This window comes from Hemiscyllium ocellatum, chromosome 20, assembly GCF_020745735.1.
Source record: "Hemiscyllium ocellatum isolate sHemOce1 chromosome 20, sHemOce1.pat.X.cur, whole genome shotgun sequence".
Lineage (NCBI taxonomy): Eukaryota > Metazoa > Chordata > Chondrichthyes > Orectolobiformes > Hemiscylliidae > Hemiscyllium > Hemiscyllium ocellatum.
Window position 1 is genome coordinate 16,765,203 of NC_083420.1, and position 12,351 is coordinate 16,777,553.

The window sequence follows — 12,351 nt, forward strand, 5'->3', positions numbered from 1 at the left end:
GCTGCACTATTGGCATAAGCCAAAGATCTCAAACAATACATGTTCTGTCATTCTGGAGTGATGCCACAGCCATCCAAGGGGAGGGGGTGAGCAAAAGCAGAGTTTTAAGTTGTGGGTGACTGTGTCTGGCATCATTGCCATGTCTTGGCCACATGTGACTGGTTCTGCTTCACCCTCTCTGAAAGTAATCTGGTTATTGCCAATGAGGCTAGTAAGGTGCCCTGATATGCTTTCTGAACCCCAAGCAATGCACATTCCAACCATAGGCATGTCATTTTGGCAGCAAGGAATTGTCATTTGAAATCACACTGGATGCAGCCTCTGATAGTATGTGTGATTGTTAGGGAGGACCATAACACCTTAAGAGGTTGGAGCAGGAGTAGACCATTTGGCCCATCAAGTCTGTTTCACCATTAATTAGATCATGGCTGATTATCTTTAACTCCACTTTCCTGTGTTTCCCCCATAACCCTTGATTCCCGTCCTGATTAAAAATCCATTTCTCAGCCTTGAATATATTTAATTACCCAGCTTTACCTCTATGGCAAAGAATTCCACAGATTGCTTACCCATTGAGAGAAGAAATTCCTCTTCATCGCTGTCTCAAACAGGCAATTTTTAATGTAAACTTTGCCCTCTGGTCCCAGACTCCAATTGGCAGAAATAATCTCTCAGTATCTACCCTATTAAGCTCCCTAATAACCTTCCTTGTTTCAATAACGCCACCTCTCATTCTTGTAAAATGCAATTAGGACAGGTCCAAACTACTCAACGTTTTCTCATAAAAAAAATCCTTCCATACTTGGAATCAACCTAATGAACCTTTTGTGGTCTGCCTCCAATACCAGTATATCATTCCTCGAATAAGGGGACTAAATTTGTTTATCAAATTCTAGATGTTTTCTCACTTGTGTTTTTGTATAGTTTTAAAAAGGCCCCCCCATACTTTTGTACTCCATTCCCTCTAAACTAAAGGTCAGTAATCCATTTGCTTCACCTCTTTTAAGCTAAACTTGGAAGCTAGCTTTGTGAATTCATGTATAAGGCCCTCTAAATCCCTCTGAGCTTGAACATTCTATAGCCCTTCTCTATTTAAATAATTTTCAGCTCCCCCATTCCTTCTGTCAAAATGCATAAACCTCATATTTTCCTACTTTATATTCTATCTGTCATGTTTTTGCTCACTTAACTTATTTATATCCTTTTGTAAACTTGGAGTGATCCTCACCACTTATCCTCCCATCAGTCTTTATGTTCAAATTGGCATTGTACCTCATCCAAGTCATGAATATAATTTGTGAATAACTGATCCCTGTGGAACTCCATCAGTACAAGTTGCCATCTTGAAATTGCTTCCTTTATTCCAACTTTACCTTCGAATAGTTAGATTGTTTTCTTTACTTTTTGGTCATCCTGTGTTGTTTTTTAAAGGTTTCCCAATGGTTTACCACTAATCCTTATATTGTGTTTTTTTTTCTTCTAATTTGATGCTATTCTTAACTTGGTTAACCATTTTTGATTAATACCCTCCTGGAATCTCTCTTCCTCACAAGGATATATCTTTGTTGTGAGTCATGAATTATTTTCTTAAATGTCTGTTATTGTTCAACAACTATGTGTTCTGCTAAACTCCTTTCCTAGTCCATTCCAGATATTACTTGCCTCACATCTTTTTAATTACCCTCATTTAAGCTTAACTCAGTTGATTCTGTCCCATGTGTCTCGCTTACAAACTAAGTGTTAAATCCTATCATGTTTTGGTCGCTGTTTCCTGGGGGCTCTTTTTCACTTTGAGATCATTTAATAAAAGTGTCTAATTGCACATTACCAGATCTAAAATAGCCTGATTCCTCGTTGGATTGGCAATATATCTTTCTAGGTAACTGTCCCAAATATACCTGATGAAGTTTTCTTCATGGCTACCTTTGCAATATGATGTTCCCAGTCTACATGAAGATTAAATTCATCCATGATTAATGTACTACCTTTTTTAACAAACTTTCATTATCTCCTGATTTATTCTCTGTTCTATGGTATGGTCACTGTTTGGGAGCCTAACTGGAGTAATCCCACCAGTATCATCTTCCCTTTTTTATTTCTTACCTCCACCCATAAGGATTCTGTATCTTTGGATCCAAGATCATGTTTTGCCAGTAAGTGTATTCCATCTTGTATTGACAAAGCTACTCAACACCCTTTCCTTCCCGCCTTCTATCTATGTCTCTATAATGGCTTTAAGATATACCCATATACCTCAATTTGGACCATTGATTCATTTATTTTGTCCCAATACTTTGTGTCTTTAAGTAAAGAGCCATTAATTTTATTTCCTTTTTGCCATTTTTCTCCCTTTGCTGCTTTTACTGCTCTTCTTTCCTGCTCTTCTTTTCCTGTTTGTATGCTCTGTCGTTTCCTGTCCCACTCTGGGTGTCATTACTCAAATACTGCCTTGCAATTTTGCTATATTCTTTTGCTTTTAAACCTATGCATTCCCTCTCCAGTATCCTCACTCCTCACCTAACTAAGTGACATCTTGAAAAGACTGAGTATTCCCTATGAATGAGCTTCCAGTATTACAAGGTGTACAAATGTTAACATTTCCCTACTATCCTGACCTTTGAGAAGAGCAGACAACAACAATGCTCCCTGGCTTCTCCAATGCTGATCTCCCCATTGGTGCTGGAGCAGTCTTGGTTTTCACTCACCAGCTGAACTGCATCTTCCTGGAATGAGCTGAGGATTGTAAGGGGCTCTGTCTGTCTGGGTCCTTTCCTCCCTATTGTGTGCCAGCTTGTCCTGCAATAAAAGAAAGAGAAAAGATGTGTGTGATGAAAGTGTGCTCATGGGCTCTTGATGAGCATGCATAATCTTTCCAGGAAGTGAATCCTCTCCAGTAAATGAGTAGAAAGTGTTAGAAGATTGTCAGTATACTGAGTGTAAGCCCTTCAATGCACACATGCATGTGATGTTGAGGTGGTTGTGCCCATGTGACATGACTGTACCACGGTAGAGTTAAGTAAAGTGAAAGCTGTATGTGTATGAGGTTACTTAGAGAAGATGTGGTACTTAGCCTTGCCAAGCGTAGGGAATTGTTGATTCTCTTCCTGCATTGGATGCCACTGCACTGATGCCTGCTAGAGGTGTTGACCCCATGTATAAACTGTTATTGACTAGGTCAAACCCTCTTAAAATATTTCAAGAAAGTAGTCTGGACCCTAACATTGCTCGTTGTTTTAAGCAGGTGTGAAGTGGATTTTCCAGGAGTGAGGCAGCTGGCTCAACCATTTGTTTTCAAACAAACAGAACATATTTGCAGGATTACTGAATGAAACACTTTTTAAAAAAAACCAGATTACAGAATAACAACATATCTGAAGACCCAAAAGATTATCCTAACTTAATGATGCTGTCCCAAATATTTGCAACAATCCCCATGAACACCCCTTTGCAAAAAAAAGGTAAAATCAAACACAGATTCTTACAACAAAGATGTCAGATAAATGGGGGATCAGCGTGGACCTGCTTCATTGGGTCCAACAGCTTCACAACTCTGCTTGCTAAAACCAAACCACTGAGAAAAGCTGAGAGAACTGACCACTACCCTTTCATTGTACAAGTGTTTTTTTTTTAACCTTGAAAGCATGCTCAAGTGTTTAAACCCAGACCTTTTGGAATCACTGTTTTTATGACCTCTCTGAAGAGAAAGCCAAATACAGCACAACCTTGTTAAAGAAGGAGCATCATTACAAACCTGAGAACAGACAGTCTGGGTCTGATGACAGGGCCTTTTCCTTCTATAGGGGAACAAGCCTCATTTCTGTCCCAGATGGTTTGGAGTAGATGCTCAATGAGGTCTCATTAAAGCATAGAGTCATCTCTTGAGGCTTGACAGATATCTCTGGTAAAAACAATGACTGCAGATGCTGGAAAACCAGAGTCTAGATTAGAGTGGTGCTGGAAAAGCATGGCAGTTCAGGCAGCATCCGAAGAGCAGTAAAATCGACATTTCGGGCAAAATCCCTTATCAGGAATACAGGCAGAGAGCTTGAAGGGTGGAGAGATAAGAAATCTCTGGTGCTGTGTGGTGGCAAAGATCAATGTCTGAAGGATTAACTGGTTTGTAGCAGGGGAATGGGTGTCTCAATGTCTTTTAAATGTGTCTCCAGAATCTTTGAGTCAGGGCTGTACTGGTGGGGATAGGAACATCTGCCCACCACTCATATGTGTCTAAGTCACCCTAGAACCCACTTGAGAAGTCCTCACTTTCTCCTATGAAATGAGCAGAAGAGTTTGTGATTACTCTGGAGCACTTTCTACAGGCAATGGAAGATGTGATTGGATTAGATTCCCTACAGTATGGAAACAGGCTCTTCAGCCCAACGAGTCCACACCGATCTTCTGAAGGCACATTTCCCTACCCTATAGGTACTCCTGACTAATGCACCTAGCACAAAGGGCAATTCAGCATGACCAATCCACCTGACTTGCATATCTTTGGATTGTGGGAGGAAACCGGAACACCCAGAAGAAACCCACACAGACATGGGGAGAATGTGCAAACTCCACACAGACAGCTGCCCGAGGTGGGAATCGAACTCTGCTCCCTGGCGCTATTGGGCAGCTGTGCTAACCACTGAGCCACTGTGCCGCCCTAAATGTGACACCATCTAAAACATCTGTGTCATACTTTAACTCCAAAATGGAAAATCCCATTCTCAGTCTCATGTGGGCGATAGACACTGCACACTAGTTCAGAAGAGCTGTTGTCTCCAGTGCCAAATATGGAACATGGAGATTACTGTTGGACAATGTTTGCATTATTCTCTAAATCAGATTATTACCATCCTAACACAGGTCCAAATGTTACAAAAATCCTTCCAAGTGCATGACGTCCAACACCTAGAAGCACAAAGGTATTCGGTATCTGCAAACACAATCACCTCAAATCCCTTATCATTCCGATGGGGCATTTATCATTGCTCCTTCACTGTCACTAGAATTCCACAAAAAAACAACAAAGCGGGAACACCCTCACCATTTGAAATACAGTGATTCAACACGGAATCCCACCAGAACCTGTTTGAGGGCAACTACAGATGTATAATAAATGCTGATCTTGTCAAAAATACCTAGATCTTGAAGAACAATAAAATAAATCTCTAACGTTTATGCTAACAATCTTTGCTTATAAGAAAATGTTTTAAAAACACTGAATTTCATTTGAAACTGTAAAACTGAGTATCCATTTTATGATGCATACTTTAACAATAAGGGATGTGTCCACAGTTTTTCTTTGTTTGTGAATTATGACCTTTCTGTCTTAATTTACTAAATAATACTGAAGAAATAATTACACTATTAATACAGGGTAATTCTCTCACTTACTTTTTAGGTATTACAATGTTTCTTTACCTCCAAATTATCAGATAGAAGGTGATGAAACTCCATTTATTTGCTCACTGCCACGGGACAATGGCATGCAGAAATGTCAGGACCTTCCAAATTTGAAAGAAAATGGAGCCGAATGTTTTCTTACCTTGGATTCTTATAACCACCCAAGATATAGCCTGGAAATGAACAATGCAAGTGGTTGCATAAACTGGAATCAATATTACAATGTGTGCAGAACGGGAGATGTAAACCCACATAAGGGTGCCATTAATTTTGATAATATAGGATATGCCTGGATTGCCATTTTTCAGGTAAGGTCCCTTATCATAAATATTTATTTTCCTATTCATTTTTTGGGCATTTATATAAGTAAGTTACTCCTATTACAATTTAATCCCACGTGACTAAGTTCTATAGTCTAGGAATAACTTGCGAATACCATTAAAGTTATGATAACAAAGTCTTTCATGTTCACTGAATAAAAGTGAATAATTCAGTTTTACTAGATTCAAAGCAAATTTGACTATTGTTGAGCCATTGCTTATGTGTCTTTCGCTGTGACATTCATGTGACTACTATAGAAACTGTAAAAGATCATAGAATGAAGGCTGTCAGATTCAAGGAGCTGCTCATTGTTTGGTTCCATTAGTTTTCCTAGTATTTAGCTCATGGTCACAATTGTTTGTAAGTTTCTTTTCCCTTATGCCTGTTGATTGTCTACAATGCTTTCTGTGTCTTCTGCTGTGAAAACAGATACAAAAGGCAGATTTTTTTTAGGAGTTTGAGCATGTGGAAAATGGTGAGATTTGTGGCAAAAATGGATGAGAAATCCGATGAAGGCTATTTCAAAGTCAGCGGTATCCCACTCCATCTTGTATGCTTTTGACAAGTGGTGTGGAGAGTTTCTTGCTAGGCAGCAGTGACTTGCCCATCAAGGAGACTTATTGCTTGTCAAGCGCTTTGTTGATAGTCCAAGATGCCTCATTAAAAAATACGGGGCAGACCATTTAGGACAGAGATGAGGAGAAACTTCTTCACCCAGAGAGTGGTGGCTGTGTGGAATGCACTGCCCCAGAGGACAGTGGAGGCCCAGTCTCTGGATTCATTTAAGAAAGAGTTGGATAGAGCTCTCAAAGATAGTGGAATCAAGGGTTATGGAGATAGGGCAGGAACAGGATACTGATTAAGGATGATCAGCCATGATCATATTGAATGGCGGTGCAGGCTTGAAGGGCTGAATGGCCTACTCCTGCACCTATTGTCTATTGTCTAATATTCAGATTTCTGTCTTACAAAACTCACCCAACAAGGTAGATATTGAGACAACATGTCATGAAACAGAGTGAAGACTTGGCACCTTCAGCTTGCTGGTAGCTACATAGGACCTCGATGATGGACATTGGCATCTTCTATGTTACCACATCAATGAACCTTCATAGCATCTCATGGCACCATCTCTGATCCACTCATAAGACCTGTGTGCACTTTAATATTGTACCTCGGGCTGCACAGGCAGCTCTCATTGTAATGCTGCTGCAAAGGCACTGTGCTCAAGATATGTGCTCAGCTCATGGACTGGTCCAGGCTACGTCTCTGGGCTCTTTGCCTACTGATGTAGTCCACATTGAATTTAATCCTATACGATGCTCAAAGCATCCCTGCCTTGCATTGCTTATTTTTAATGCCTCAGCCAGACGTATTGGGCTCTCATAAAGCGCGGGAGCCGTGGTTTATGAAGGAAGTGGAATCTCTGGTCAAGAGGAAGAAGAAGGCTAATATTAGGATGAGGTGTGAAGGCTCAGTTAGGGTGCTTGAGGGTTCCAAGGTAGCCAGGAAAAACCTAAAGAGAGAACTCAGAAGAGCCAGGAGGAGACATGAGAAGTTGTTGGCGGATAGGGGCAGGGTAAACCCTAAGGCTTTCTATAGGTATTTAAGGAATAAAAGAATGACAAGAGTAAGATTAGGGCCAATGAAGGATAGTAGTGGGAAGTTGTGTGTGGAGTCAGAGGAGATAGGGGAAGCACTGAATGAATATTTTTCGACAGTATTTACTCTAGAAAACGAGAAAAGAATAATTTGATTAGGCATAGTCAGCATGATTTTGTGAAGGGTAGGTTGTGCCTCACAAACCTTATTGAGTTCTTTGAGAATGTGACCAAACAGGTAGATGAAAGTAAACCGGTTGATGTGGTGCATATGGATTTCAGCAAGGCGTTCAATAAGGTTCCCCACAGTAGGCTATTGTACAAAATGCAGAGGAATGGGATTGTGGGAGATATAGCGTTTGGATCAGTAATTGGCTTGCTGAAAGAAGACAGTGGGTGGTGGTTGATGGAAAATGTTCATCCTGGAGTCCAGTTACCAGTGGTGTACCTCAAGGGTTAGTGTTGGGTCCACTGCTGTTCATAATTTTTATAAACGAACTGGACGAGGGCATAGAAGGGTGGGTTAGTAAATTTGTAGGTGACACTAAGGTCGGTGGAGTTGTGGATAGTGACGAAGGATGTTGTAGGTTACAGAGACACATAAATAAGTTGCAGAGCTGGGCTGAGAGGTGGCAAATGGAGTTAAATGCGGACAAGTGTGAGGTGATTCACTTTGGTTGGAGTAACCGGAATGCAAACTACTGGGCTAATGGTAAGATTCTTGGTAGTGTAGATGTGCAGAGAGATCTCGGTGTCTAGGTACACAGATCCTTGAAAGTTGCCACCCAAGTTGACAGGATTGTTAAGAAGGCATATACAGTGTTTTGGCTTTTATTAATAAAGGGATCGAGTTCTGTAACCATGAGGCTATGCTACAGCTGTACAAACTCTGGTACGGCCGCACTTGGAGTTCTGGTCACCGCATTATAAGAAGGATGTGGAAGCTTTGGAAAGGATGCAGAGGAGATTTACTAGGATATTGCCTGGTATGGAGGGAAGATCTTATGAGGGAAGGCTGAGGGACTGGAGGCTGTTTTCGTTTGAGAGAAGAAGGTTGAGAGGCAACTTAATAGAGACATATAAAATAATCAGAGGGTTAGATAGGGTGGACAGGGAGAGCCTTTTTCCAAGTATGGTGACGGTGAGCATGAGGGGGCATAGCTTTAAATTGAGGGGTGACAGATATTGACAGATGTCAGAGGTAGTTTCTTTATTCCGAGAGTAGTAAGGGTATGGAATGCTTTGCCTGCAACAATAATAGATTTGCCAACTTTAAGTGCATTTAAGTCGTCATTGGACAAGCAAATGGATGTACCTGGTATAGTGTAAGTTAGATGGAATGACAGGTCGGCGCAACATTGAGGGCCAAAGGGCCTGTACTGCGCTGTAATGTTCTATATTCTATTTCTTCTGTGGATAGTGACGAAGGATGTTGTAGGTTACAGAGACACAACATAGCCAGGAAGCTTGTAATAGTTGCCAGCAGGCTTCAGTCAAAGCAAGGCGTGTAGCCTTCACTTAGGGGTCCTGGCATAGTAAGGCAAGGGCATCTTTCAATACCAGTTAGAAATAGTCAGCTACTCAGGGCAGTCAGAGTCGGAGTGCTCTCCACATCACGAATGAGGGAACTCCAGGTCCTGCCCACACATCAGATTGTTGATTTTTTCCCCTGTCCATCATGTCCACGACAAATGTCAGAGATAGTGTGGGGGCAACTCCAGACTGAAAGCTCTTGTCTGCATGTTTCACAGACATGTAAAAGTGGCAAGAGTACAAGGAATGCCAGTGAGTTCTCGAAATTCTGGTGAGAAGTGAGTTGTTATCAGAGTGGCAGAAAGGGAATTCATGGAATGCTTACAGGATGGCTTTTTGGAACAGCTTGCCATGGAGCCCACAAGGGAGCAGGCTATTCTGGACCTATTGCTTTGCAATGAACCAGACTCTATAAAAGATCTTAAAGTAAGGGAACCGTTAGGAAGTAGCGATCGTAATATGGTAGAGTTCAGTCTGGAGTTTGAAAGAGAGAAGGCAAAATCGGATGTAATGGTGTTACAGTTAAATAAAGGTAATTATGAGGGCATGAGAGAGGAACTGACAAAAATAGACTGGAAGCAGAGGCTAGCGGGGAAGACAGTAGAGCAAAAATGGCAGGAGTTTGTGGGTATAATTGAGGACACTGTACAGAGGTTCATCCCCAAGAAAAGAAAGATTATCTGGGGAGGGATTAGACAGCCATGGCTGACAAAGGAAGTCAGGAAATGTATTAAAGAAAAAGAGAGATCCTATAAAGTGGCCAAGAACAGTGGGAAATCAGAAGATTGAGAAGGCTACAAAAACAAACAGGGGATAACAAAGAGAGTAATAAGAAAGGAGAGGATCAAATATGAAGGTAGGCTAGCCAGTAATATTAGGAATGATAGTAAAAGTTTCTTTCAATACATAAGAAACAAACGACAGGCAAAAGTAGACATGGGGCCACTTCAAACTGATGCTAGAAGGCTAGTGATGGGAGATAAGGAAATAGCAGGAGAACTTAACAAGTACTTTGCATCAGTTTTCACAGTGGAAGACATGAGTAATATCCCAACAATTAAAGGGAGTCAGGGGACTGAGTTGAGTATGGTTGTCATTACAAAAGAGATAGTGCTAGAAAAGTTAAAAAGTCTTAAAATTGATAAATCTCCAGGCCCCGATGGGATACACCCTAGAGTTCTGAGAGAGGTGGCTGAGGAAATAGCGGAGGCATTGGTTGAGATCTTTCAAGAGTCACTGGAGTCAGGGAAAGTCCCGGATGATTGGAAGATCGCTGTTGTAACCCCCTTGTTCAAGAAAGGATCAAGACAAGAGATGGAAAATTATAGGCCAATTAGCCTAACCTCGGTTGTTGGTAAAATTCTAGAATCCATCATTAAGGATGAGGTTTCTAAATTCTTAGAAGAGCAGAGTCTGATTAGAACAAGTCAACATGGATTTAGTAAGGGGAGGTCATGCCTGACAAACCTGTTGGAATTCTTTGAAGAGGTGACAAGTAGATTAGACCAGGGAAACCCAGTGGATGTGGTCTATCTAGACTTTCAAAAGGCATTTGATAAAGTGCCACATGGGAGGCTGCTGAGCAAGGTGAGGGCCCATGGTGTTCGAGGTGAGCTACAGGGATGGATTGAGGATTGGCTGTCTGACAGAAGGCAGAGAGTTGGGATAAAAGGTTCTTTTTTGGAATGGCAGCCGGTGACGAGCGGTGTCCCGCAGGGTTCAGTGTTGGGGCCACAGTTGTTTGCATTATATATTAATGATTTGGATGAAGGGACTGGGGGCATTCTAGTGAAGTTTGCAGATGATACAAAGTTAGGTGGACAGGCAGGTAGTACTGAGGAAGTGGGGAGGCTACATAAAGATCTAGACAGTTTGGGAGAGTGGTCCAGGAAATGGCTGATGGAATTCAACGTGAGCAAATGCGAGGTCTTGCACTTTGGAAAAAAGAATAAAAGCATAGACTACTTTCTAAATGGTGAGAAAATTCATAAAGCCAAAGTACAAAGCGATCTGGGAGTGCTAGTCGAGGATTCTCTAAAGGTAAACATGCAGGTTGAGTCCGTGATTAAGAAAGCGAATACAATGTTGTCACTTATCTCAAGAGGGTTGGAAAATAAAAGCAGCGATGCGCTACTCAGACTTTATAAAGCTCTGGTTAGGCCCCATTTGGAGTACTGTGTCCAGTTTTGGTCCCCACACCTCAGGAAGGACATACTGGCACTGGAACATGCCCAGCGGAGATTCACATGGATGATCCCAGGAATGGTAGGTCTAACATATGAGGAACGGCTGAGGATCCTGGGATTGTATTCATTGGAGTTTAGAAGATTAAGGGGAGACTTAATAGAGACGTACAAGATAATACATGGCTTGGAAAGGGTGGACGCTAGGACATTGTTTCCATTAGATGAGGAGACTAGGACCCATGGACACAGCCTTAGAATTAGAGGAGGTAAATTCAGAACAGAAATGCGGAGACATTTCTTCAGCCAGAGAGTGGTGGGCCTGTGGAATTCATTGCCACAGGGTGCAGTGGAGGCCGGGACGCTAAATGTCTTCAAGGCAGAGATTGATAGATTCTTGTTGTCTCGAGGAATTAAGAGCTACAGGGAGAGCGCTGGTAAGTGGAGTTGAAATGCCCATCAGCCATGATTGAATGGCAGAGTGGACTCGATGGGCCGAATGGCCTTACTTCCACTCCTATGTCTTATGGTCTTATGGCATACGTTGAGATGGGCCAGAATCAGACATGAAGAATGCCATAGGAATCGAGTATTTGTAAATGAGACAAGTTTGGTAAGATATGGTTAAAAAAAACCTTCTGGCTTTTGTGGCAGAAATCCCTGCAAAAAAAACCCAGTGCAGCTCTGATTTATCCTAAAAAAGTAAGCTTCAGCCCATAGTATTTATTGAGAGCTTGTAGTAATTTCTCCTTTCCCGCAATTAGTTTCTCAGTCCCATCATTTAAGGGACTAATGTTAACTGTAAGTGAGCTTTTATATACATGTAAAAACTTATTTTACTATTTGGTTTTATGTATCTTGCTAGTTAACTCTCATATTTCAATTTCTCACTTTTTTTGGCCATTCTTCCATCTAACATTTTCCAAGCTTCTAAGCTATGACTAACTTTTGCAATATTGCACATCTTTTTTTTCAATTTTGTACCATTTTTGCCTTACTTAGCTAGTCATGTTTGACAAATCATTCTCATAGCATTTGTGTTTCTCAGTGGAATGTACCTTGGTTGTTAGTCATGAAATTTCACTTTGGGTATCTGCCACTGCTTCATGACTCTCTTGGCTTTTGAGCTGTTATTTTATTTCATTTTAGCCAACTCTATCTTCCAGTTCAATAACCTTTATTTAAGTTCAAGGCACTAGTTTCAGTCCACATTTCACGCCCTCAAACATTGCTACCCTGCACTATTGCTTTTTCCATTCACTTTAAATTTTCAAATTTATCTAATCTGAAGTCTTCTGGTGAGTTAAAAGAAAGTCATC

General features: G+C 41.2%; 1 protein-coding gene across 1 annotated transcript in view; it reads left to right on the forward strand.

Moving 5' to 3' along the window:
• Positions 1 to 12,351, forward strand: part of cacna1ha (calcium channel, voltage-dependent, T type, alpha 1H subunit a) — a 295,360-nt gene that overhangs the window by 50,201 nt on the left and 232,808 nt on the right. The window contains exon 5 of the mRNA XM_060840534.1: positions 5,393 to 5,702. Within this exon, the coding sequence (XP_060696517.1) occupies positions 5,393 to 5,702 (310 nt within the window). The remainder of the gene's footprint in view (positions 1 to 5,392; positions 5,703 to 12,351) is intronic.